This window comes from Myripristis murdjan, chromosome 14 (assembly GCF_902150065.1).
Source record: "Myripristis murdjan chromosome 14, fMyrMur1.1, whole genome shotgun sequence".
NCBI lineage: Eukaryota > Metazoa > Chordata > Actinopteri > Holocentriformes > Holocentridae > Myripristis > Myripristis murdjan.
Window position 1 is genome coordinate 14,823,816 of NC_043993.1, and position 27,855 is coordinate 14,851,670.

Here is a 27,855-nt window from a genome sequence, read left to right on the forward strand (position 1 = left end):
GGGTGGATGTGGGTGAATGCGTGTGTTTACTTAAACTGACAAGAAATAACATCACCAAAAAACAGACAGGTTACAACCTATGTATAGAACCTTTAACCTTTATAACCTATTTATATATAACCTTTTAGGATATAAGCTCAATGTCATATGCAAATCACAAGGGTGAGGTTCAATTTTGACTACGAAAATAATAACAAGAAAAGCACACTGGTCAGGAGATGCTGACTATGTTATAAAGTCCATAAAAAGGAGCACTTCTCACTTGGATTTAGATAACTTCGTTTTCCCCATCTTCCCTAAACTGACCACCACCCAGTTGCTGTCCACGGTGCTGAAAGTGACTTGAGCGCTGCATTTCGTAAGTGGTAAAAACAAATGCTGAACTAAACAGAAAAATATATATTTACTGTTGAAATGACATGATGAAGGTCCACTCAAAATTTGATCTCCTCTGAAATATAATTAATCTGCTCACTATTGTGCGCTCTGTATAACAAGATTGACAGACAACTTCAGCCTACCTGTTTTCCTTCAGATTCCTTGAAAATTTCATGTCTTTTGAGATCAATTTGGTCATAGCAAAGCAGTAAAAAAAAAAAAAAAAAGCGGTGCAGGTTGAAGCTCGAGCTCAGCCTGGTGCCTGGCTACAGCAAACTGGAAATAGCTGCAGATAATATAAGCCGTTATTGGAACATGTTTGACTTACTGACGCACACGCCGTAGTCCCCCCCTCCTCCTCCAAACACTGAGGAGAGCACGGACGCTCTGCAAAGCTGATGTAGGCTGCATGTTCAAAGAAGATGCACGGGTAGTCAGAAGAAAGAAAGAAAGAAAGAAAGAAAGAAAGAAAGAAAACACAAAGCTGGCGTTTACAGAGGCTGTCATTTGTGGGCGCTACAAGTTGCTTTAAACTTGTCATTTACTGTGGCTCTCCATCCAGGCTGCTGCTGGATTTCTATCCTACCAGCTAGTCATTTGCAGTTAACTGCCAAAAAAAAAAAAAAAAAAAAAAAAAAAAAAAAAGTTCCTGATTAAATGTCGAAAAGAGCTTTGGATCCGCAGGATTAGGAAAACCACTTAATGCAGCAGATACTGAGAACTTATTCTTCAATTTCCCCTGGTGGCGTTTTGGTTTCCTCGCTGCTTGTTGAGTCAAATGCCTGTTTTCAGCCTTGCTGGAGCCTCAATTTAAATAGCATATATCTAGCCATGCTAATAAGCCCAGAGCTAACTTCTGTTTGGCAGAGTCACGTGCGAAGCCGTTGTAAAACAATGTAAAAATTATTGTGCTAAACAAATACCATTGATAGCGTTTCTGTGTTGCTCATTCATTGTGCACCACTGCTGAAGAACTGCTACTGCTTGTGATTGTTATTTATCATTATTATTATTATTATTGTTGTTGTTGTTGTTGTTGTTGTTGTTGTTGTTGTTATTATTATTATTATTATTATTATTATTATTATTATTATTATTATTTAATTGTATTATTGTTGTTGTTGTTGTTGTTTTAGACTTTGCCTTGACCCTGTTACAGCATGGTGTAATTTTGACATCCTCTATACACTTTGTGTACAGTGATGTTGTCTGGGGTCAGTGGCCATGCCAAACACACAGTCCCCATCACTGAGAAACTTTAAACATCAAACTGTTTGAAAAGCCACAGAAGATTTTCCTCATGATGACCAAAATTGAAGGAAGGTGACTATGTGAGTGCAAAAAGCTTCATTAGACCCATTTGGATCCACTACTAGGTTGGTGATTTAGGCTGTTGTGTTTTGATCAAGAGGTGAAACAAGCCCGTGCTGAAACTGGCAGGGCAATATCACCAGCAGCAATGGCACTTGAGACATCCCAAGTTTTTCCCAGAGTCGTATGCTCTGACGATGACAGACTTGACTTGAAAGACTTGAAATCTTTCTGCAGTAGGAGATGTGGTAAGTGGCTTCATAATCCTGGCCCAGATGACACCATGGGTAATTGCCTGGTTCATTTTCATGGGTGCTGTTGTGTCAAACAAGCCAAAGCAGGGCATAAAAATACAGGTGTCATGTGATGCACAGCCTTGTGAGATTATCAAAAGATCTTAAAGTAATCAGGCCAGCGGACTGAGGTCATGTCAGTATTGAAAAAGACATGGTTTAGGTGCTTTTTAGACTGATTTTTGAGGCTGGCCCATTAAGACTGTATTGCAGAGCTATGTGCCCACACAAGTAAGACATGTGTGCATAATGAAGCAAATGGCATGACTTTGATCAGTCAGTTGTCATGATGGAAAATGGAAAAAAAGGATCCTGGTTGAGAATAGGTGGAATAATCAATTAATTAAACTAACCATTTACTGTAACTACAACTTTGTTTTCTATCAGGAAACTAAGATCTTTCCTGAACTCAAAAAGTGCAATGTTTGCAATGAAAAAGACTTTGGACATGAAAATTCTGTGTTTTGTTGTTGTTTTGCTTAGTATGGCTTTTAAAAATACCAAATGTATTTCTTTTCAGATTGTAATGGAACCACATGAAGAAGGTAAGACATGACTTTCGCTTACATATTCAACTGACTAACCCTGATGAACTAAACTGAGCATAACATGATGATTTGATTTGGTTTTGGTTTTCCTTTGTTTTGTGTCTCCCATGAAAACCCTGTTGTGAAGTGAGAAGAAACAACAGGATTTGAAAGTAAAAAGGAGAAGCGTCACATAGTTTCAGTACAATCGGCGAAACAATGAAACAAATAGCAGACAACATTCAGCTGTAGTTTCACTGCCACTCTCCCATTTGCTTATTCCGTGCAACAGGTAATGATGTGATACCACCAACTATTACATGTGGAAAGTACACATATAAAAAATATTCCATTTAGGGCCATCAACCATCTTTTGCGTGTGTTTGTGTGTGTGTGTGTGTGTGTGTGTGTGTGTGTGTGTGTGCTTTTATCTAATTTTAACAAGAAGAATAAGGACCTTATACTAAACCAATGGCTTCCAATGTGAGCCACAGCAGAACGAGATCATTTCCTTCATTATTTCACTCCCTTGAAGTTAGCACAGAGAGATGATTGTTTTGTTCATTCATATGGGCTCACAGTCAAACTACAGGTGAAACTGCTTGAAGGCATATCATCAACAACGACAACAACACTCTTTTCATGTGATGTTAGTTTGGGAAATTACAGTTAAAAGGGAGCATATATGTGTAACTAACAGGTGGTTCCTCAAAGAGAAAAGTTTGGTTTAGACATTTATTGGTTGATTGAAACAACTGCATCTGAGAGGGGGAGAGAGACAAAGTAAGAGAGAGAGAGAGAGAGAGAGAGAGAGAGAGAGAGAGAGAGAGAGAGAGAGAGAGAGAGAGAGAGAAGGGGGTGGGATCATCTAAAAGCCGGATGATCTTTGCAATAGTCACTTAGCACCCTCTGCTGTAGACTTGGCTCTGCTCACATATGCTTTGCTTCAGACTCGCCTTACACACTGTACAACTGCTTCCATTAATGTTCCATCATGACCTTTTTGGCATCACTTAAAGATGTCTGCCAAACAAAATGTCATTCATGTGAAACAAATGGAAAACAGGAACACATGACCTACTGTAAAGCGTATCAAGACAGGCAAACATTTCTGTGAAGTGTTGTTGTTTGCTTGGAAAACAGGACAATATGACCTATCAGTGCATACCCCATGTTCACTCGGAGTAGCTGAGGGCAACGACTTGATTTATTGACTTGACTTGATTTTAAACTGTCTGTTTTTCAGAGAAGACGGTTCTCTTTTATTCCTAAACTTCAACAGAATCACAGCTGCAGGCAGTGTAGTGAGCGATTTAAGATAAAGTCATGGAAGTGATGAGGAGAGAAACATACTGATCATATTGTTAGTTCAAAGAGATTCACACACAGACACAAACACACACACACACACACACACACACACACACACGCACGCACACACAAAAGAAAAAACATCAAATTAATTCTAATATTATATTTGATAATAGTGACTTTCTATTGATCTTATTGTGGATTATGCTAATTTTTCATATTCAATGATATTATTAGGCTTCTCTGTGGTAAAGTTCACAGACCTCTGTTGCAAAACATTGTTATGTGAAGGGAATACATAGTGAGTTTATGGTATTGTTCCTCTTCTATGACTATAATTACTATAACATTTCTTGCAAGATGCATTCCATCCATCCATCCGTTCAACACTGCATTCCAAGACAATAAATATATCTTGAGATCTATTGTGCAAATTACCTTGAAATTTGGTGAGCATGAAAGTGCTCATCAAATTGGATGAGCATGAACAAATTTGATTAAATGTGGTGACTTCATGGCCTTTCCTCTGGCAATATAGGTCAAAATATCAAGTTTGCACACAAGCTATCACTAAATATTTGCATATTGCACTATAGTGAGTGCATTCATACTCCCCAAAGGAAGATTCATATTGATTTTGATGATCCAATTACCTTTTGTCTAGTGCCACCCTGATGTCAAAATATATTGGGCGGATTGCCCAATATATTGATGTTTTTTAAAACATCAAAAATATTCATGTTGGCTAGCGGATAAATCCCTTCGACTATGGTGACCTCAGGACATTTTCTTTAGCACCACCCTTTGGCAAAAATGTGCAAACCTCATTCTTCAACTACTTGAATTCCCCCAATATGCACCAAGCCACCAGAGCAGCAGTGATAGACACCCACCGCTTGTGAAGTAGTGCAGTTTTCCACATATAGTTTTTCACAGCTGCATGACACTATAAATTCTTAGTGTGGTAGTAGCCTGCAGATGCAGCATCCTCCAGTATGGTCATGGTGATTCTACTTCCATATTCCCTGCAATAATACCAAGACTAGCATTTTTCTTTGGAGGGTTAAGCTCATCATGTTGTTCAAACAATGAGGATGAGGGAGAGCAGGGTGGAGAGGGAGGGGGGTCATCATGAGTAACACGGATGACACATCAAAGACACTATTGTGTGTCATAACTATAACTCAGGGACTTGTCAAGTGTTTGTGGTATTGAATTACTCGCTCAGTTCATTGGAATTTCATCCTAATTCATGGTATTTATAGTCTGTGATATCACTGTTACACTGATATAATATTTATGTGGGCACTTACAGCTAATTTTGGTGTGATATGTGTAGGACTATCATACTTAGTTAATATTATTGAGGTATAACACACTCAAATACAGAGAGAGAGAGAGAGAGAGAGAGAGAGAGAGAGAGAGAGAGAGAGAGAGAGAGAGAGAGAGAGAGATATGGATCTCACATTATCTAGGCCTAAAAAGATGTGAATAAGTCTATGCAATGCATCATGCCTGCACAAACATTCATTTTGGAGATACGTTGGTTGCTTGCAGCTAAAATCCATAATTCCGATCACAGAAATGTATTACTTGTTTGCAAAAAAGAACTTAATTTTATTGTGAAGTTTACATGGAAACAATTATCACAACCACATTTGGCCCCAATACGAACATTGCAGGAATATTATATTGATACTTCAAAAGATGTGGACTATAATCTCAGTGCTGCTTACCATAAGATCCAATTGTGTGACTTTTAAAATGAACTTTCTTATGGATAAAGAACAAAGTGTTTCCCCCCGCAATAGAGACTATTACAACAGTGGGGTACGCCTCCCCCTCACTCCCACATGAAATAAGCTTGGCTTCACCCTGGGGTTATGCGGCATGTGACTCGCCAAACAGAGAGGAGGGGGGGCTGCGGAGGAAACACTGAAGGATTTCAGCCAGTGTGAAAGATCACATGGGTCCTAAACAATATAATAAGTTTCTCAGTAACTTGAAAGTTGGGTTATAATCTTGCTGTGATGTGGCCACTGCTAATCACCAGCTTCACCCTGTGTCTTGCACCCTCCTATCAACAATTTCCCCGCTTGTGCGCTACGCGAGAGGCCTTGCGCACCAAGGAGTGCTGCCCGCCTTGGGATGGGGATGGCTCGGCCTGCGGAGCCAGCTCCGGTCGGGGCTTCTGCCAGGATGTGCAGGTGCCAGACTTTCCTGACGGGCCGCAGTATCCCTTCTCTGGTTTGGACGACAGGGAAAGGTGGCCCTTGGTCTTTTATAACCGGACCTGCCAGTGCGCAGGGAACTTCATGGGCTTTAACTGCGCTGACTGCAAGTTTGGCTACTTTGGAGTGAACTGCAACGAGAGGAGAGAGTCTCTCAGGAGGAACATATTTCACCTGTCCAGAGCGGAGAGGCTCAGATTCATATCTTATCTAAACTTGGCCAAGCATACAGTCAGCGCCGACTATGTTGTGGCCACAGGGACATACAGGGAGATGGAGAACGGTTCCACTCCGTTGTTCGCCAACATATCTGTGTATGATGTGTTTGTGTGGATGCATTACTATGTGTCCCGCAACGCGTTGTTAGGGGGGCCGGGGAATGTGTGGACCGACGTGGACTTTGCCCACTGGGCGCCCGCGTTTCTCCCGTGGCACCGTGTGTACCTGCTGCACTGGGAGCACGAGATTAGGAAGCTGACCGGAGACATGAGCTTCATCATCCCCTACTGGGACTGGAGGGATGCCAGTGGTTGCGATGTTTGCACTGACGAGCTGATGGGGGGCCGGAGCCCCCTCAGTCCTAACCTCCTCAGCCCAGGCTCGGTCTTCTCTTCTTGGAGGGTAAAAACTAACTCTTCCAGTTCCTCGATATATTTTATTCTTCTATATGTCATAATAATTTTACAGACTATTTTATGCATGGGTGGACTGACTGATTTTTTAGGCTTCAGTAGTTAAGTCGGTAACACTTCCCGGTTTGAGAGTAAATGGCTTTACATAATTTCATTATTAATGAAACATTACACATCGACCTTAAATTCGGCACTTTAAAGGGCCACAAACACAGACTCACAAAAAGGTAATGCTACATGTAGGGGAGAGTGGGGTAAGTAGTGCCAATTTTTACTTGAAGTGCCTTTAAAGCGAGGGGATTACAGTAATGCCTCCAACTAAAATATGCACATATAGTTTAGGATGTTGTGCATCCCTGGGAACAATCACTTTGGATCTTATATAAACTGTTTGAGAAATATAGCTTTCGAAAAAAAAGTGGTTTTGTACACTGGGGTAAATTGTGCCATTGATAATTGAAGTAAAACAGATCATTTTAATCTCACAAATGATAATGCTATATAAAAGCAAAGCAAATTCAATACAAAATTATTTATTTAACATTTATTTATTATTTTAACAAGATCACAGGCCACTTTTCTATAACAAGGCCTAGCGCCACATGAACACATACGCAGAACAAAATAAAACTTCCAAAATGAGCACCTGCAAATCATCTTCATCTGAATATGAATAGTTTTAGTGATCAAAGGTAAGAAGACAATGTACAGTAACAATAAAATACAATAAAGTAATATATAGTGTATAATCACAAGTTGTGCCACTGGCACAATTTACCCCAGCCCCTTTGGCACAAATTACCCCAAGCCCACCATTTAGAAAAAAATGCATCCCCTAGCTGTTTTGAGCTAACATCATGCTAACTATATAGACTCATGGTGTAGCTTGCTAAAGTACTAAAACCTGTGTGAACTGTTTTCAAAGTTTTCTATAATTGTTCAAACACAGCAATCAAAAAAACTTGATCATAGAAATTTTACTTTGGAGGGCAAAAAAATGTTTTTTGAACTGAAATGTGCTTACCTCTCAAGCCATGTGTTTCCCGTCTTTGCAGGATGAGTGAAATGGATGCCTCTTCAAAATTATGTGGTCACATCACCAACTTCTTCTATGGTCTTCTAGATAACAGGGGTGGCACTACTTTCCTCTTGGCACAAATTACCCCACTCTCCCCTAATTCAAAAGAATACATGTCTTAACACACTCAGCCTGTATGTTGATAGAACCCCAGTTTTTATTTAATTAATGCATTGTGTATTTTGCTTGCATTGAGTTACATGAGATACCTGTAGCCTACATGCCTCATAATTCATGAACTATTACATATGAATTAATGCTTTTTCATGCATCAGTACATATAGGGTTCAATACCAATTTGGGCAGATCTACCTTGACCTAAAAGTTTTATCCAAAGTCTAACTTGTGAGTTAGGCTGCTGTTTATTTTGATGAAACAGGTTTTGCATGGCTATACAAAACTTGTGATTACTTAATGATTTTTTTAAAAAAATATTTTATTTTTGCTTCATGAGACAGAGCATGGACAAACCCATATAATCGTTAAAACATAAGGCTTCAAAGATAATTAATTTTACAGGTTTCACTGCTTCAAATACCGGGAAATTATTTGAAACTACCCAGGTTATGCCCATGACTATGTATTGGTGGAATTCATGTTGACACTATAATGACCTTTGTTTTGTGTGTGCGTGTGAAAAAGGTACTGTGCTCCCAAGCAGAGGAGTACAATGAGCAAGGCGTGCTCTGCGATGCCAGGGAGGAGGGCCCGTTGCTTCGTAACCCAGGAAACCACAATCGTAACATAGTGGAACGATTACCAACCTCAGCAGAGGTGGAGTTTGCTCTCAGTCTACCCAACTACGACACAGGAGCCATGGACCGCAGTGCCAACATGAGCTTCAGGAACACCATGGAAGGTCAGACCATCTGGACCATGGCCATACATGAATTTACACACTCACACACTTCCACACACTCTCATGCCTGCTACACTGTGTGATACTACTCTGTGTTAAGATGCTAAACATTATTGTGTACAACTTCTTTCAGTCTTCAACCTCGCCAGATATGACAACTGTGACTAAAATGGCTGTGGATTACTACAAATTCAACTGTCCTATGCAAAATATGTAGTTGTAGAGCCACCTGGTGGTTCATGGGATACTTGCATCAATTTTGTTGATCACACATACAGTATCTCACAATCCTTAGAAAAAAGATAATGCATTGTAGGAGACCTAATACAGATTGCCACTGACACAGATTGCCACAGATAAATTGCTTTTTTGGTTGAAGGGTTATATTTCAAAACATTCAGTGCATCCATTTACTGTAAAAACTAAAAAAAAAAAAAAAAAAACTGAACCTTATTGGTCAGTATTTTTTATATATATATATATTTAAGAAATACTGTTCTTCTATCAGTCTTTCAGTCTGATTTTATTAAATGGTTGCATTTTGCAACAACTCTCCTCCTTTCTACCAGATGGAGTCTGAGAAAAGCAGCTGTTGTGAGTGTGTGTGTGTGTGTGTGTGTGTGTCTATCCTGTCTCACACCATAAACACTGCTATGTGCTGGTGCCACCATCTGCACTGCTGATGAAACACTTGGGGTTGCACAGGTTTTGGGGATCCCCAGACTGGGTTGGGAAACAGTCCTCGCATGGGCATGCATGCTGCTCTCCATGTCTTCATGAACGGATCTATGTCCTCTGTGCAGGGCTCTGCAAATGACCCCATATTCCTTCTCCACCATGCTTTCGTCGACAGGTAGGGAGGCAGGGCACATACGGACAAGCACACACTTGATCATGCAGGTGCAGTCACACACAGGTGCTGTTGTATAAATGCCCATTTGTTTTCTTTTTTCGTGGAAGCATCTATGAGCAGTGGCTAAGGAGGCATCGTCCATCTCTGTCCCAGTACCCACAATCTAATGCTCCTGTAGGACACAACAGCGAATACCACATGGTGCCCTTCCTGCCTCTCCACAGGAATAGAGAATACTTCATTTCCAGCAAGGACCTGGGATATGAATACTCATATCTGCTAGATGCTGGTGAGTTCCCTCAGAATGGAAATGTTCTGTATGCTGCATCTTTTAAGCCTTTCATTTGGTTGTTTCCTCCTGTCTCTGCTTATTCATTTCTATTCAGTCTTCATCTGCATTTGAAGAGTTCAATGCTTTGAAACTATTTTGAAAAATAATGTAAAAAATCACTTAACCCACCCTCCATTCAAAATCTCTAAAAATAGCAGATGTTGCCTTGTTTTGGTCTTGTTTTGATTTTTGACTATAATTATAGAGGGCATCACTAAATGGTGGGTGCATCAGCAGCAGAAAACATTTCATCGTCTACTTCCCTGTGATCTCCTCACAAATTGCACAAATTTTCTTTCATCCCCTGTGCTGTACATATGCTAAATTTAGACACAATCTGGCACTGCACAAGTTTTAAATTGCACATTTTGGTAATCACCTCTTATTATAAGACATTGCAGATTAACACACAAGCCTATGTATGAATTTACTTGTGTTTTTATTATTTTTATTGTGTTGTTATTTTATTGTGTTTAGCCACTGGCAGGCAGAGCCTAAGAATGGCCATGTCTTCACTCCAAGCCAACATATTTCAAAATCTGTCAGGCTAATTGCTGTGAAATTTACTGAACACTTTAATGTGACCTTATGACCCATTTTCCAGTGCCACACTCAGGCCAAAGTAAAAGGTGCTTTGAGCACCAGATATCAGTGTATGTAATTAGTGGATTGTCATGATATTTGGTAATCTGTCAACTTTGTTGACCTCATGACCTTTCCTCTAGCGCCACCTTCAGGCCAAAATGTAGCCTACAAATACAATTTTCCCATCACTTGCCGTTGTTTTTTTTTTTTTTTTTTGAGTCTTTCATGTGTTACTTGTATGTCTTACTGCTTTTATTGTTGTATTATTGTGCCTTTGATGTAAGACAAATTTGCCATCGCTAAAAAATTAATATCATGTTAGTAATATACATATGATAATTTAGAGTAAATTGTCCAGCACCTGTTAAATCATTTGTGTCTTTCTATTCTCACTTTGTGTCCCTCCCTCAACGCCACACACACACACACTCACACACTGACAGTGTTGGGAGTAATGCAATAATCAGATTACAGTTACTTCTCTAATGAAAATTGCATTGCCTCAGATTTCAGTGGAGTCATGGCAGATTTAACGCATCAAAAATCACATCACATGTGATCAAAATCACTCTTGCCTGGTTGGATCAGAAACTCTGTTATGAGGAGAGAGAGGTGACAGAGGTGGGCGGATTGTCATGGAGATGATTCATGATCATTCAGAAACCAGGAAAAATCAGTTAGCTAGGTACTACCAGAGTGTGTGGCGGCTAGTTTTTCAGTTCATCTGGTTGCCTTTTCACTATCCTTTATGTGTATTTTTTTCTCTTTGTAGCTACACTTTGTCCAGTTCTGATTACAGACTTTCTCTGCACCTCCTTACATTGGTATTTTGAGTGTTAGTCAGTCGCCAAAACAGATTAAATGCACAGTAAACAAACATGAATCTTACTGATAGCATTATTATTCATTTATTTATTTATTCAGATTTTCTATAGATGTCATGCTAATATCATTATTGCGAATTCTTTTGGTCATGACCGTGTGATGAAAATCTGCTCATGACAGCCTTAATCTGAACTGAACTGATCCTCCTCTCTCTCCTCCTCAGACCAGAGGCTGGTCGAGTCCATGGGCCCCTACCTGGAGCAGCTGCAGGAAGTGTGGCCCTGGCTGTTACTTGCAGGGTTCCTGGGAGGAATCGTTGCAGTAGCCATGACAGTAATTGTCCGGAGTGTAGCTCGGAAATACGTTTGGAAGTGGAAAAGCTTGTTCGCCTCCCCAGAAAGACAGCCTCTACTCTTAATAAGCACCACAGAAGACACAAATCACCACAACTACCAAACTACCATGTGAAGGCACAGCAACTCTTTATTGACTGAGGAGACTGCGGAGCCGCAATGCATGACAGATAACTGTTCATAAAGGATACTGTGTTACCTATTTAATCTTGTTTAATAAAGCATTTATAAATGGATTTCACTATCAAAGCACTGTGAATTAAACTCTTAAACACAGCATGAGAATACTTTGCCTTTTACTTGACTTGTTGCAAACTAGTTACTTTAAACTTTTCACAATATTATGTTTTTATGCTGAATTTGAAAGTGATTATGCAGTTGCACTTTATATTAAGACTATCTTTATAAAGGGTTTATGAATGGCTTGTAATCAGATTATTAATTATGTGGTAAACACTTTATAAATCATTAATAGACAGTTATAAACAAGTTATAACACAGATTTATACATCAATACAAGCTTAATATTTGCAAGATCAAGTAAACTAAGTGACTAGCAAGATTTTAGATTTAACAACATAGATGCAGCACAGTAATTTGATCTTGCCAAATAGTGAGCCTGCTTTGATGTATATATTATTAAGACCTGCATTAAAACTTTTTTTTTTTTTATATAGTTGTTTATCAATTGTTTTTTAAAGTGTTTACAACTTAATTAATAACATAATTATAATTAGAAATAGAGTCATATTGTAAACTGGTAGTGGTACTGATTATCCATTCGTGCTTTGTTACTGCACTGACATGCATGTAACCGGTACCAAAGCTATCTATGTTTCACATCAGTTTCCACAGTACCGCATATCAGACACTAAACATGCAGATATAATGATTTAATATGCTGTATGCAGTCCAACAACCATGCACGAACTTACTGATACTGACGCTGAATAAGCCTTAGTGTTGAATAATTTCTTGAGCATTTAAGTTGGGGTGCAGGATGGGGGTGTTATGCCCTCAAGTCATCCTCCAGACCTTTAAACCTTTGTGACAGCAACTTCTGGAAAAAAGGGAACTGTCTGCATAGATTACACAGTCTTAATCATCTCCCCCATATGTAAGGATAGTTTTGTATGAGCTGTAACCTTGGGGTCTCCAAGTCTCCCGGTTTGAACCTGTCTGTGGCATTCGTGGGAGTCGCTCTAATCCACAAAGTTGCATGTGGTCCAAAAGCCATATGCTTCATCTCAATGCAATCATTATTGACAGCCGCTTTCAGTTATCATATATATATATTTTAAATTCGTCATCATCTGAAATAATATCCAACGAAAGGTATAAATCAGTCGACCAGTTTGAACATTTCAATGCAAAAGTTTATTTTTTGGTAAGATGAGTTGGTTCCTTTACAATTTTACCCTCATTTCAAGGTCTCATTCAGCCACTTTGACTTTGCATACATTCTGATCCTCAACACAAATCACAGAAAACAGCTGACATCTAAGCCATGCTAACTTGCAGATTTATAACTTTATTTAGACAACTCTGCATGTATTGGGCATTCTTGTATATTACATTCTCATTTAACACTGCACTATGTAGTTTTGTCAAGGAAAAGAGATACATAGTGATCAGTCACTAACAAAATTTGTAAGAAACATATTTCCGAGAAAAAAATACCTTGGAGAAAATGCACAGTAATGCCATAAAATTGTTTAAATTAGGGAGTTGGCGGGGTGTTGGGTGTTGGAAAACAGTTGCATGCTGGCTTTAACAAGAGTTCTGTCGATTTTGTTTTCTTCTTAGAGCACAATTTATTCTGTATAAAATCTATTTCACACAACTGTGGAGAGTTCAAAGGTTGAAATTTCCCAACTAAACTTACATAGAGCAGCTTGAATTAATATGTAAAGACAGTTTTGAGTCTGACGTGATACTGGTGGACAAAACATTGCAATAATTTATCTGGACATGTAAAATTGAAATGAATCCAAAGGATGGAATGCAAAAGAGATTAGCAAAAATTCAAAAGTGCTAAACATTAAATATACAAATGGTGCCACGCAGACAGATGCACTTATACAAAATATATATGAAACGTAAAATGGTTGACAACTGTGGTCTTGACATGAGTGGTCCACATGAAATGGAGCTTGATGGGCTCTGTATGCATCTGAAAGCAAGCATGACCACCGCACTCAGGTCATTGAGTGATGTTATAATCCAAAAAGTTACAGTACAACATAACTTGTGTATCATCTGATATGATGGCAGGTTAACAATATCACAGTGCTGCCCCTACATTCATTCAGCAGTTGTCATGTATGTGCATATGATTTCTATTCCTGTGTTATCCAGGCTTTAATTCTGTTGTAATTAAGCACATGACCATGACTCCCAACCCGTTTCGCTACAAAGAATGATAGGGGAAACACTGCGATGCAAGAGGAGTAGGGGCCACAGGTCCCTGTGGGGCAGGATGAGCCACTCCAAAAACCGCCATCATACTTTTGAGAGCAAAAGAGGTAAAGAAGGAACTGTGTGGCCTTGGTTTCAGCTAAAGTATACGTCATGTTCTTTATTTTAATCCCTCATCATTCATCTTCATCCTCACTGTCATCCTCCTCTTTCTCCTTCTTGTTCTCCTTGGGCGGAGGGGCAGGTGGAGGAAAGTCCAGGCGAGCCCACGACATGGGCTCCGACTTCTTCATGGCTACCTCAATCTTGGCCGCCATCATGTTCACTATACTCTTGCTCACGTCAATAACCTACATGGAAGGAAAAGTACAAAAGAGCGCCTAAGCAAACTGGCAGGAAAACACAAGCATAATGCTTAACCTGTCTGTGTTATTCTCCCCAAAGACACCCCGGCACGCTACCTAGTATTTAAAGCACTGCAGAGATATCAAATTACAAATTATAACATACGAAAGCTCCACTGGGCAAGAGCTTTTTTGAAAACATACCTGTCTTAATAGCTTGAGTAATAAAATAGGGCTACATGTAATGGACAAAATGAAATATCACAATATCTTTGATAGAATACTTCAATATTTGTACTGTGACATTTGGAATGGCGATAGGTACTTTCTTGGATTTTTACACACAAGCGGCTTTTAATAAATAATCATTATGTGGATGATGACCAAGCAGGCAAAGCTAAAAAAAAAAAAAAAAATCATCTCTTTGCTATAATGCAGACTTTAAAACTAGAAAGACAACACTTAAGCCATATCACAATATTTCAATATCAAAAATTCCAGATGATATCTAGTTACACATCAGTAGTACAATTTTGATATAAATGGTCAACATGTATGTTCTGTGTTAGTTTACTGACATCATTCTGAATGACTGTCACTACGGCAGCCTCATTATGTAATGTTTAATAGTATATTGTGTATTTTCATTTATCAGTTTCAGATTTCATTTATAGTTCCATTACATTTTTGGTAATTTCAGTAATATGTTTGTGTATAAAGGGTGGATTAAAATTGGTACACTATGTTGAACAGAAATTATATTGTACTTACTCCCCACAAATTGATATCCTGTGTGAATTCCTTCTCTCCCTCAAATATAATATGGATGTTGAGCTGTAGGATAAAGAAGAATCAAACAATCGGTTGGAGGTTGGAGAAATAGCAATAGCAAGAGCAATTTAGAGAGACAGACAGAACTGTGTGTGACAGGCAGGCAGGTGTCCCTCACCGTGGTGCTGTTTGCCTCCACGTAGCTCATCTCTGGGATGGAGTTCTTGGCGTAGATAGAGATGATGACCTGCCCTCCAGTCTGGTGCCAGTCAAACCGACATGGAACCACTTTTTTACCCTGCGAGGACATTTCACATAACCACATCTGAGCCAGTATTGATATATTTAGTACACAGATACAGAATTCAGTCACTCATAATCCCCCAGAAGGCACTCTGTAGACTCAAAAGACAAACAAGCACGAAAACCGTCCAGACCCACGGTGCACCTGCGTGCGTCTTACGAAACATCCCGACTAATGCTGTTTTTCCACGACATGGCACTGGCTCGACTTGACTCTGCTCACTTTACTTTTCCGGATCTTGTTTTCCAGAGCAGACGGTGCCCCCTCACGGTGCCCTGCCAGTCACTTTTGGACACGCTGACGAGTGCAGACCAGAAGAACACCAGTAAACTGCATCTCTCCACCCACACAGAGCAGACTGTAGGGGCAGATTGATACAGTTTGCTGGTGTCCTTTGGTAGGAAATACTTGCCTATGAAACTCTTTGCCCCTGATAACTGTTTGGTTTTTCACGTTTAAAATTTTTGATAGTTTGAGCTCCACAAACAAACACCTATCCAGGCCTGTTTAAACTGGGTTGCTGGGAGACTGGGGAGATGACAGCAGACCAGAAACATCTACAAATCACATAGAAACGAACTGAACAGATAGATTATACTAGAGGTCAGTGGGATTTTGTTTATTTTGAGCGACCTGTCCCTTTAACGCATATAACCAACCACTAGATGGAGTCAACATTGAGACCTCATAACACAGACACGGACATACAGACAGACAGACAGACAGACACATTCATACACGCACACACACACTGGAGTAGCACCTAATAGCAACATACCGTGTCTTTTTTCCTCCATGCATGAGTTCCCTTGGCGCATCCCTCTTGAGACAGGAAGGCGTCAAAATCTGAAGTTTTCCTTTTACAACAGCTCCAGTACTTCATCCTGGAGATGCAGGAAAGTACATTCACTTTGGTCGGCTCAGAGCAATCCATCACTTGTCACTCAGAATAGAGGTAAACAGATTAAAGGGAAAATGCTAGTGTTGTTCTTTAAACCTCTCTTTTACATTATCCACAGAATATCTCCCATTGCATAACCACACACTGGAAACCAAACCATATCGATATTAAAAAGGAACTGCTAGTTCGGATTTCACATTTCTTACTACTAAGTCAACAGCATTATCAGCCCAGTACTGACCCTTCGTGGAAGATGGGGAATCCAGAATGGTAGGAACATACATCTGCATTGGTTGCAGGTCCATCAAAAGTCTGGAGACGACAGCATATGTGAGGTTTAATAGACAGCAGCAGGTACTTTTCAATGGCAAAAATACAAACAGGGCTGTGCAACGGTGAATTGCATATGTATGGCATCATAATGCAAGAGGTTTTCAAAAAATTGTGCAAATGAATTAAGTCCCAGCTGCTAGTTCTACAAATCATCAACTATATGCAATTTTTCACAAAAATGTGACATACAAGGTGGAAGAGTTTCACCTCTGAGAAGTCAGACTGGCGTACGGAAGAAATAGTTCAATTTGTTTGCATCTGTCTCAGCCTGAAAATGCAGGTGGACGTAATAGCACAAACATGGGTGTTTCCAAAAGAGATTAATTTATTTCCCTTAATATAGAACAGATATTTAACTTAATCGGACCAAGTGGTCAGTTAGCATTCACTCCCTTCTTTCCACAAGGAAATCTTGTCAGTCATGTTTATGCTTCAGATTTCCTCTGATTTATTGCACCATGCATTGCAAGTTTTTGATTTTAACTTTGCTTTTGAGAACGAGGCCACAAATAAATACACTCCACTTACTCCCTTTGATTATGAGGACAACACTTTGATCTCAACTTGGGATCTTTCTGAGGTTAACCTGACGAAGATCCCGAGAGGAGACAGAACTGGTCTCATGATAAAAGGGTTTCACTGGTGTGCGGACTTTCTTAAGACTTGATCCCTATCTCAATCCAGCACCCACAAACTGTATTTTTTTTTATTTTTTATTTTAAAATTGCTATAAGCTTTTCAGACGTTTTGAATCAGCAGCTTAACGTGAGCTTAATTTGGTTTATACCCTTTCAAAAGTGGCCAAACTGAGAAGCAAACCCTTATACTCCAATAAATACAAAGATCTTGAAGAATTTAAGTAGCTGATGGCAGAATATAGTCACACATTTGAGCAGCATAAGAATAAATTCACAAATGTTTGCCTTGTATACAACATCACATTCACTTACTTTGGTACATCCCCCGTTTTTACAGGATGTTCCAATCTTGATCTCGTCGCTATCCTCCTCTGGAGAGACAGAGAGGCAGACAGTGTGTGTTTATGTAAACTGACATACTTTTCAACAACATCTAAGAGGTAAGGAAAAGGACATGGACAGTTATGAGGTGCTGCCCTGTCCTTGTCATCTTCTACTCAAATGGCATGATAGGAAAAAGACAGGTGAGGCCAAATTCCCAGTGGCCATCAAGTTCCTCTCTCGTACTTGTCCTTCCTGTCTGCTAGAGCAAGAAGTGAATGGTGGAAAGTAGACCAAAATGAAAAGGACAAAACCAAGAGCATGAAGAGTAAGGAAAGGAGGGAAGCAGGAGGGGAGAGTAGACGTTTCATCCTCACCTTTCTTCTCTGTTGTATTTTCCGACAGCTTCAGTTTCTCCAGAGCCTGCTTCAGAGAGGCAGAGACCTTATGCTGCATTCGCACCATTGGCTCATCGGCACTACAACAACCAAAAGGAGTATTAAAACAAGAGGTCAGAAGGTTTCATTTTCTCACGTTAGCTACATGAAGACTATTGCCCCTTTTCCACTAGTACCTACTCAGCTCAACTCTACTCGCCTAGGTGGTTTTCCATTACAATTGAGTACCAGCTCACCGTGGGTGGAGTTGTCATAGCAAGGCGGCGCACCGCCCAGCTCCCTCTGGATTCTTTGGGCCGCCACCAAGCACAGAAAAGTCTCCACCTCTTCATTTGACCATGGTACCGGTTTGCTTGCCATTTTCCCACTTTGCCAACTTCAGCGATGAGTCGCTGTTGCCGTTTTTTTTTTTTTTTTTTTTTTTTTTAATGCCGGGTTTGGTTTTCGTGCAGGAGTCACTCTCATGTGTCATCGCTCCCTGTCCAATCAGTGGCCTGCACGCCGTTTACGTCACATTTCGACTCGACTCAGCTCGCTTGGAACCCTGGCTGAGTAGGTCCCAAAATAGTATCTGCTACCAGGTACTACCACGTAATGGAAAAGCTCTCAAACCGAGTAGAGTCGAGCCGAGTCGAGCCGAGTAGGTACTAGTGGAAAAGCATACCATATGTGAGTAGATACATAATTGCTACCAGCATTTAAATATAAGTGATGGTGTAGGGAGCAGCAAAGTGAACATTCCTGTAAGATCCACGTTAACCACGGTAAACGTAAGTACCTGGACAAGGACACTGCAGGATTTTACTGCAGTAAAGACCACATTGCTGGTTACATAACTTCAAACAAAAAATGTCCTCTGGTACGAAACCAGTCTCAGACCAATATGATCCTGTACTGGAGCTTCATTATGAACACCGGTGGGTTTAATAATACTTACTTTCACTTTCTTCTGACCCGGGAGAGAGAACTAGAAAAGATATGTCTTTCCTTAAGCTCCTTAGTAGATGTCTGATGCTTTCAGGCTGATTTGGAACCTCAGTTACCCTGATTTATGTATTATTCATGTATGGTACTATACCAGAATAATTCAGAGCCGTATCTAGTCCATAGTTTAATTCATAAGGATCTGCAGTGTTAAAATGGAAGTCATGCTGTTGAATTGACTAGATAAACAAGTGAGTTTGCTCTTCTTGGTACGCTTATTCTTTATCTGTAAGTATGCAGATTTTAAGCAAGTATTTTAATGCCGGCTCAATCTTCATGAGTGCAAAAACAGATCTACCTCATTTAACTTGGATATAATGCACAAAATTGCTGTAGAGCTGAGAGTGGTCTTCTCATATTGACTAAAATATCAAAAAAAGTAATTGCCCAATTACTGTTAAGGGTAACTGTACTACCTTGGTCTGCATATTGCCTCCAGAGGCTTTGGCGCAGAGATGATGTACTCATCGAACTTTGGTCTTTGGTCATCGGCGTCTTTCTTTTCTCCTGACGATGTTACATCAGGTTTCACTGGCTCGGGGGGCTTCTCTTTGTTGTGAGGACCTTTTGTACAACCCTAAGGAGGGGAAAGACCGAGTAACATTGCATCACTGTGTTGGATTTGAGAACAATGAGTGTTAAGCTTGAAAAGGTGGTAGTGTCAATGGAAACAACAGACAATAGAAACATGATCATCTGAGTTCAATTAACACTGTTTTATTTGTACTACACTCCATTTTAAAGAAACAGATTATTGTAAGAACTGAGTGTTCACAATACGGAGAGGATAGAAAGGTTTAAATTCATATTCAAAACATACAGCGATACTGAGGAAGTCTGAAAAGTCAGTAGTTCTTCTCTTGCAGCAGGACCAACCCTGGAAAAGGTTAAAGAAACATGGCATTGAGACATGGTCATGAATAAATGCTGACCAGATGACATGACAAAAAATTAAAATTAAAAAAAGTGTGTATACAGGCCTTTTACCTTCAGTGCATCATGGAATACTGGAACGCCCGGATGATAGGTGCAGGCATCTTTGAAAACACAACACAAGTATGATTAACTTAGAAACAAAACATGCAACCAGTAGTGTTATCTGCACTGGCAGCTGAACCACATTACACCACATGCAACCAAGATGTAGACTGGTTAAAGCAGATTTTTCTGACCCATTTTCATGAATTCCTGTTTCAAAAATAAAACAAAAACTACACAGCTTCCATGAAAGGAATGGTTAAGACTCAACTAGGGCTATTAAATAGAACTATATTATATTTTTACATTTGTGTTGGTATGTATGTATGTATGTTTTTTTTTTTTTCACATCATGTATTCATGAAATTGGAGTTTCATTTTTTGCATCAAGTAGGGCTGGGTATTGTTTGAAATTTTTCAATATCCTAGCTATCAGTTCTGAGTGCTTTGATTTCATTTACAGTGACAAATCAATACTTTTGCGTGATGTACTCAACTTTATTGTAGAGACCAAGTTTGCTAAGTTGGATCAACATCACATGCTACTGTGTAAGAGAATGAGAATTACTTAATGCAAGAAGAAAACCAAAGAGTAAAGTTTTTTCACATTAAATTGGAGAGTGAGATGGGAGAATGGAAAGTTTCAGCAGGCTAACAATACTGCACAGCAACAAGCAGGTACTCATTACCTGTCTTCACAAGGCAATGAGCTGCATATAAACGCAGCGCTTTCATGCATGACACGTTTAGGGCAAAAGACCCACCTAGCTACGATAGATACTATACACATACATCAAAAAATGTCTTTTCCCATACTGTACTGTTTTAATGAATCTTCACAAATGCAGTCATACAACATCTTGCAAAGCCATGCAATGTAACTCTGATGTTACTGCAATGTAACAGTACGGTATGCACGGAAACACATTATTACAGCAGCTTGCATACAATGCTGCTGGGTCTGACTCATCAGGCTAGGCTAGACACAGAATCTACAAAAATGTCAGCTTCAAATTAGTGCCACCGTGCCAGCCAGCACTGTTATTTCAGTGCCACTAGACCAAAATAAAAAATAACCATAGTTTACACTGTTTATTGCGTTTACAGTATTAACCATTAGTCCTATTTATTTGTAATTTATAAGTATGAGGTCATCCTGTAAGATCTGATTAAAGCGTTTTACAATAAAGAAGCACAGAAAATTTCAAATGAATAGGATAAACGGGTCTACAGTACATTAGGGCTATTAAATGATAAATGATGCTGCTACAGCGCCACCTATTGGCCAAATGGCACCAAATTTGTCATAGTCACTTAGACATTATATGTACACGTGTGTACCGCATTTGGGTGCAATAGCACAAATTGTTCAAGAGATAAAACATTATTTGGTGCTAGGGCAGCATTTTTCGACAGGGTGGAATAAAACAACTGAACACCTGCCTTAATCAGTCAGTGCCAAGGAGAAAGTAAGTTAACTGTTACCGACCTCCAGAACCTATCGGTCGTTTAAATTAACTTGATGATTATTTGTATCAAGGGTCAACGAGCAGTCTGTTGATTCAGTAATTTTTCACCACTGTGTTGGGAACAATCCTTTTCTAGGTGAACAATACATTACTGCTTGTGTATTCATCTCTTTTCATACGGAATGCCCCTTTCTCGTTATGGGACTTGTGTCTGATGCTGCCTTTGTGTGTGCCTGGTAAATGTGATTTATTACAAATGGAAGTGCTTTTAATCAGATAATACAATGGCCTATGTACAAAAATAACATTAGTTTGGTGGCTGTTTTTTTTTTTTTTTTTTTGGGAGCGGTGCCTGCTTAATTATGTTGTAAATGCAATTATATTGCCAACAGCACCAATGGAAGACATAAGTCTGCAACTTCAACTTCAATTTTAAGCCTTCGCTGACAGATGAGAATACAGTGACTTGAACAGCTTAGTGAAAATTTGTGGTAAATTATCCTCACAGTTATAGATCGAAATGCTGTGTTTATTGAAGGCCACAATAACATATCAGTGTGTACAGTGTGTGTTCCTGATCTCTGTGTGAGGGCAAATCAGAGCAAAATTGTACACCTAATCAGTATTACTGTAAGTTTGGCATACAGCCCACACCCTTAAAAAAATGTACCTCTAGAGTTGTCCAAAACACATATAGTGTAAAGTAATCCCATATTTTGCTGTGAATTTAGACTACCAAAAAAAAAAAAAATCAGTGATACTGCAGGGAAGCTGAAGTCATTGCTGTCATTCAAAGGAGTTTATTTAGTTTAGCTCCCCAGACGGTATTTTCACTGAATTGGTCAAAATTCACAACCTCGTTGATTTCCAAGCCCAGTTTCTGTCTTTCTTATAGAGGAAATCATCAACTTGAAACAGTGGTTATTTGCTGCCCTGTAGTTTTGTAGCTTTTTTGACCAACGCATCTGCAACTCAGGTGACAACTTCTGCCAGGTGCCCCATGTTGCTTGTTGGCAAACTCATGGAAGTCGTGACCCACCGACCTGCCTCAAAGCTGACCTACATTAGCATTCTTTCTAATTGACGGCTGAGCCCTTTTTAATTGCGATTTAGTTACTTAACAAAAATAAGGCCATTTTTCATGGAAATGAAATTGATTTTTCATTGATTTTCTCCAACCCTGACTTGAGAAAAACTTGCTGCACTGTATCTGGAGAGTCCTTGCCTTTTACATGTGGCTTTGGGCTCCAGTCTAGAAATAATGAAGATAAAGGAATGATGTCTTTCAGTGTCAACAGTTTAAAGCGATCACAGAGTGAGAAACTCTACATTAATGTGCGATATATCCTATTTGGCTAATTAGCATACACTAAACACCGGCACCGCGACTACAGCAAGACTACAGTAGCGAGTTAACAACGCCGCAGTAAATAACAGAAAGCACATGTGGCCATGAATGTATTTGCTCTCCGCGGCTCCGTCCAGCTAACATGAGTTTCACGTCAGTCAGATACGAGCAGAGCTATAGAAATTTCCAGATCAGAGGTTAAGCTAACACACTCGTCATGTTACTGGGTACAACATTAGCTAGGACATTACTCACCATCAGGGTTCTTGTCTGGATCAAATCGCTGCCCGCAGCCTTTATTGTAACACAAAAGTGACATGGTACAACAAGCTGGTGAAGAGTTAGACAAGTGAAAACGATCGACAGCTTAGTAGGAGAACAACCACCCAAAAAATTGCGACAAAGCTAGTTTACGAGCTACACTGCGGGGCCGCTGGACGTCAAACTGGTTTTCAGTGCAGTTGATTTTGCCAGACTTCCGGATGTTGTCGGCTGTTCTCGGCAAAGATCGGAAGTTGCCGAACGACAGTCCTCTCCAGCACGCCCCAAGCACCACTACCCTCCATCCCGTAAGAGCGCACATAGCCCCACCAGCGACAACTGATGCAGACCGCTTCCAAACTTGCGATAAATGTCTGTTATTTATCTCAGCTTGTTGTCGGACTCCAGCAAATATCTATCTGTTTCATTTAACTTGAATTTTATGCTGACAGTTGCTGATTAAGCCAATTTTTTTGCGTCTAATATAGTCTAATGGCTGTAGTAGTGAGTGTATGAGGAATGGGGGCAATATGTTGTTTCGGGATGGTTGTAGCCTAGTTACTTGACAACTGCGTGCCGGGATATGTGCATAAGATTTTTCCATTTAGCGGATCTCCGCCGAGTTTGGAGCGGCTGTGTGGAGCGTTTTTCTTTCTGTCTTTCTTTCCTCAGTTGACAGGCGTTTGTCGGGGAGATAAATATGGGGAAAGCTTCACTTTCGGCGATTGTGGATGTTTCGTCTGAAGGTAACAGTTTGATAGACACTGGACTCTGTGATGCATAAGTGAATTGCAGTGTCTGTACGTCACTCGTGAGGCTTGTGCATGGAGATGAGACCTTCACTCGCCACTGCATGGACATGGGCAAAGAAAGGTACCTCATTATTTCCCCAGGAGCTCTCTTTTGTGCTCGACAGGATGCGGATCAGTACTTTAACCTCAAGACAACACATTGTTTATATAATTATTTACAAGTTTCCGATCCATTTAGTCCAATTTAGTTGACTTAGCCTATTTTTCAAATAAAAGTTCTTCTGTTGTGTAAATATTTTCATTCCTATTATGTTAATTTAAGTTCAAGTTTTTGACTTTGGATGATCTGGGTAAGAAATAAGCTAAATTATGCATGAGGTAATGCAAGCAATATTTCATAAACAGTAATTTTGTCAGATGTTTTATCTCTTGTCTTACTAAAATGAGTCCCAAGGCCCACTTCTAGGCTAAGTTGGAGGTTAACCACCTAAGCACTTTTGAAAGCCATAAAATATGCTGTGTGTGTGCCTGTCTTAGGTTTGTTTTCTCTTACTGAGCCCCATATGCATATATGCACTACAGTGTTGCCAGTGGCTCGAGAAGGTTGCAAGCCTTTGCAATTTCTTAGCTTTTCCCTGTCTTTCTATCTGTCTGTGTATTTACTTGTCTATTCATAGTTATGTCAGAGGTAGTTTGATAGTCATTTGATAATGTTTAAGGTCACATGTGTGTGTGTGTGTGTGTGTGTGTGTGTGTGTGTGTATGTGTGTGTGTGTGTGTGTGTGTGTGTGTGTGTGTGTGTGTGTGTGTGTTTGCAGTCCGTTCAAAGGTTTTATTTGTTTTGCATTTTGTTGTGTTTTTAAATAAATTTTATCCAGGCCAAACAATGTAATGTTAAACTGAGTCTTTGCTGACTCTATGTAATGTTTGTATCACATTTTACATCTAAATCCTAACACCTAGTCTGACTGTCTCCTAATACTTCAGCTACTGAATCCAAATCTGTTTTTCTTTGTCATTATTTCCAAATTTAGGGTGACTGGATGGTGGAATGGTGATGAAGTCTAACCCGTGGGGCATTATGCTACCTCTATCCAGTTTCTCTCTCCTCCTCCATTTCCTTCTCTTGTTCTTCCTTCTTTGTCTCCCCCCAAGCCATGCCCAGTTCCTGCAAGAGTCCCGGGCAGCACCAGGCCTGCTACTCTTCACTCAGCCTGCCTATAATGCTTCCATCTTTGAAAATTCTGCAGCAAGAACCTATACCAGGAGTGAGGTCAAAATGGGCATCATTCTCGGGCCACCTCGTTCTTTAGATATTAAATATTCCATTGAGTCTGGAGACAATGAGGGAATCTTCCAGGCTGAGGAGTTTGTAATGGGAGACTTTTGTTTCCTCCGTTTACGCACTAATGGAGACAGTGGTGCCATCCTGAATCGAGAAGTACAAGACAATTACACACTAATAGTGAAGGCGTCCGCTCATGGAGGCTTAGAGGCTTTAGCCACAGTTTATATCAAGGTCCTGGATACCAATGATCTCCGACCTCTCTTTTCTCCCACCTCCTATTCCGTCGTTGTACCTGAGAGTGCACCTCTGGGAGCCAGTATAGGACGTGTAACAGCCACCGATGCTGATGTGGGCTCCAATGGAGAATTCTATTACTTCTTTAAGAACAAAGTGGGATTCTTTGCTGTTCACCCGACCAGCGGGGTCATCACCCTAACCCGCCAACCCAGGATGGAAAAACAAAACCGTTTTGAGCTGGAGGTGCAGGTCGTCGACAGAGGGATGAAACTTTATGGGAACAATGGCGTCAGCAGTACAGCTAAGTTGGTTCTAACTGTGGAGCGAGTCAATAATTTTGCTCCTATTCTCACTGCAACTGCTGTCACTCCGTCATGGTCAGATAAGGACCCAGTCTATGCTGTGGTGACAGTGGAGGATAAAGATGAGGGTGTAGCTGGGGATATAGAGTGGGTATCCATAATTGAAGGTGACCCCTTAGAGCAGTTTGTGGTCGATCGGTCACCAGTTAGTAATAAGTATATGGTTAAAACATCAGAATTAGTGGACTGGGATAAATTCCCCTATGGTTGTAACTTGACCTTCCAGGCTAAAGATAGAGGCATACCTCCAAAGTTTTCTAATACTGAAGTTGTTCAGTTGTTGGTGAAAAAGCCAGAGCCACTAGCGGTTAAGTTTGAGAAACATGTTTATGTAGTCAAGCTGAGTGAGATAGCTCCCCCAGGCACTATTGTAGAGGTGGTGAAACTCTTTCCGGCTCCTTTGAGTGTCAATTACAGCTTCAGTGGTGCCTCAGATCCAGTGTACTTTGATATAAACCCTTTGACTGGAGTTATCATGACCACAAGGCAGTTGACAACAATATCGCAGAATGTTGTGGAGATAGAGGTGGTGGATTTTATCAGTCAGCAACAAACAAAGCTCCAAATCACCATAGAAGATGCTAATGACAACACACCAGTATTTACCAGGCCATTCTTTGACATTGCCATTAATGAAAGCTTACCAGTCGACACAGTTGTTCTTGTGGTGTCTGCTGTGGACAGTGATAAAGGAGAGAATGGGTATATAATCCACACAATCAGCGGTGTAGAGTCTCTCCCATTCACCATTGACCAGGACACAGGAGAGGTGAAGATCACTAGAGAACTTGACTTTGAGACATCAGCGGATATTTATACATTTGCTGTGCGCGCCTCTGATTGGGGTTCACCCTACAGAAGGGAGAATGAGGTCAATGTCACAATTCGGCTGATTAATATCAATGACAATCAGCCTCTTTTCGAAAGAGTGTCCTGCAGGGGGATGATAAGCCGTGATTTCCCTGTCGGCCAGACTATTGTTACACTGTCTGCTATAGACATGGATGAGCTGGGAATGGTGAAGTACAAGATACTGTCTGGTAACGAACTGGACTTCTTTATTTTGAACTCTGATTCTGGGGCTTTGTCATTGAAAAGATCCGTAGCAGTGGCTAATCCAAAAAGTGGTTTATTCAACCTGAAGATAGTTGCAACAGATGGAGAGATCCCCTCTGACCCTACATTTGTGAATATATCTGTTATAAGGGGTAGGATGCCAACCAGGGGATTTAACTGCAAGGACACCAGGGTAGCACAGCTCCTGGCCGAAAAAATGATCACAAAGGCCTCTGCTATGGCTAAGATGACACTTGATGTGAGCTATACAGACCTTTTCTCACTAAACAAACAGGCTCCACAGTTTGAAGCTTTGCCTACCAGTATTCTAGTGAGGGAAGACCTTGCAGCTGGTGCCAGCGTGTTTCAGGTGAGAGCGCGAGATGAGGACACAGGCTTCAACGGTCGTGTTCTCTTTTCCATATCTGATGGCAACAAAGAAAACTGTTTCAACATCAACATGGACAGCGGTTTGATAACAGTATTACAGCCACTTGACCGTGAGAGATCGGATCGTTACTTCCTCAACATCACTATTTATGACCAGGGCCTCCCTCGGATGTCTAATTGGAGACTACTGACAGTGATAATTGAGGATGCAAACGACAATGCCCCCCAATTCTTTCAGAACAGTTACTCTGCTCTTGTTTCAGAAAACACTGCAGTTGGTATGGAAGTAATCACCGTCACTGCGTTTGACAATGACATAGGTCAAAATGGACAGCTGTCTTACACAATGCTGACAAGTGTCCCGCAGTTTGGCATCGACAGAGAGACTGGAGGTGTATTTGTGGCCAGCCAGCTGGACAGGGAAACCTACCCAATTTTCATCCTGAAGATTGAGGCCAGAGACAAGGCTGAAAGGGGCACGCAGAGGTCGTCAGTAACTACGCTAAGCATTATAGTGGATGATGTCAATGATTGTGCCCCAGCTTTCATCCCCAGCAGCTACAGCGCTAAAGTGCTGGAGGATCTCCCACCAGGGGCTGTGATCACATGGGTGCAGGCTCAGGATCCAGACCTTGGCACTGGTGGGCAGGTCCGATACTCTCTGAAAAATGACTTCAATGGTACTTTTGAGGTAGGTCATTTGTTTGATACAGTCTTTATTGCCTAAGGTATACT

At 40.4% G+C, this 27,855-nt stretch overlaps 3 protein-coding genes across 6 annotated transcripts in view; 2 read left to right on the plus strand and 1 right to left on the minus strand.

Moving 5' to 3' along the window:
- Positions 1 to 2,430: 2,430 nt before the first annotated feature.
- Positions 2,431 to 11,776, plus strand: LOC115371107 (tyrosinase-like). 4 transcript variants are annotated; one of them, XM_030068255.1, is made up of 6 exons: positions 2,431 to 2,479; positions 5,894 to 6,672; positions 8,404 to 8,620; positions 9,326 to 9,473; positions 9,581 to 9,762; positions 11,438 to 11,776. In XM_030068255.1, the coding sequence occupies exons 1-6, from the start codon at positions 2,431 to 2,433 to the stop codon at positions 11,680 to 11,682; spliced, it is 1,620 nt and encodes a 539-aa protein (XP_029924115.1). In that variant the 3' UTR covers positions 11,683 to 11,776. The 4 variants fall into 4 exon arrangements, with proteins under 4 accessions (XP_029924115.1, XP_029924116.1, XP_029924114.1 ...); XM_030068256.1 differs by having other exon boundaries at positions 2,431 to 2,468; positions 5,886 to 6,672; XM_030068254.1 differs by lacking the exon at positions 2,431 to 2,479 and adding an exon at positions 4,816 to 4,853 and having other exon boundaries at positions 5,880 to 6,672.
- Positions 11,777 to 12,921: 1,145 nt separating this feature from the next.
- On the minus strand, positions 12,922 to 23,271 carry chordc1b (cysteine and histidine-rich domain (CHORD) containing 1b). Its single transcript, XM_030068258.1, has 11 exons — positions 23,030 to 23,271; positions 19,967 to 20,016; positions 19,800 to 19,856; positions 19,396 to 19,556; positions 17,975 to 18,075; positions 17,589 to 17,647; positions 16,547 to 16,617; positions 16,183 to 16,288; positions 15,279 to 15,398; positions 15,101 to 15,163; positions 12,922 to 14,335 (listed from the first exon to the last, which is right to left on the minus strand). The coding sequence occupies exons 1-11, from the start codon at positions 23,091 to 23,093 to the stop codon at positions 14,162 to 14,164; spliced, it is 1,026 nt and encodes a 341-aa protein (XP_029924118.1). The 5' UTR covers positions 23,094 to 23,271; the 3' UTR covers positions 12,922 to 14,161.
- Positions 23,272 to 23,776: 505 nt separating this feature from the next.
- Positions 23,777 to 27,855, plus strand: part of fat3b (FAT atypical cadherin 3b) — an 83,346-nt gene continuing 79,267 nt past the window's right edge. The window contains exons 1-2 of the mRNA XM_030068246.1: positions 23,777 to 23,908; positions 24,822 to 27,811. Of these exons, the coding sequence (XP_029924106.1) occupies positions 24,839 to 27,811 (2,973 nt within the window). The 5' untranslated portion in view covers positions 23,777 to 23,908; positions 24,822 to 24,838. The remainder of the gene's footprint in view (positions 23,909 to 24,821; positions 27,812 to 27,855) is intronic.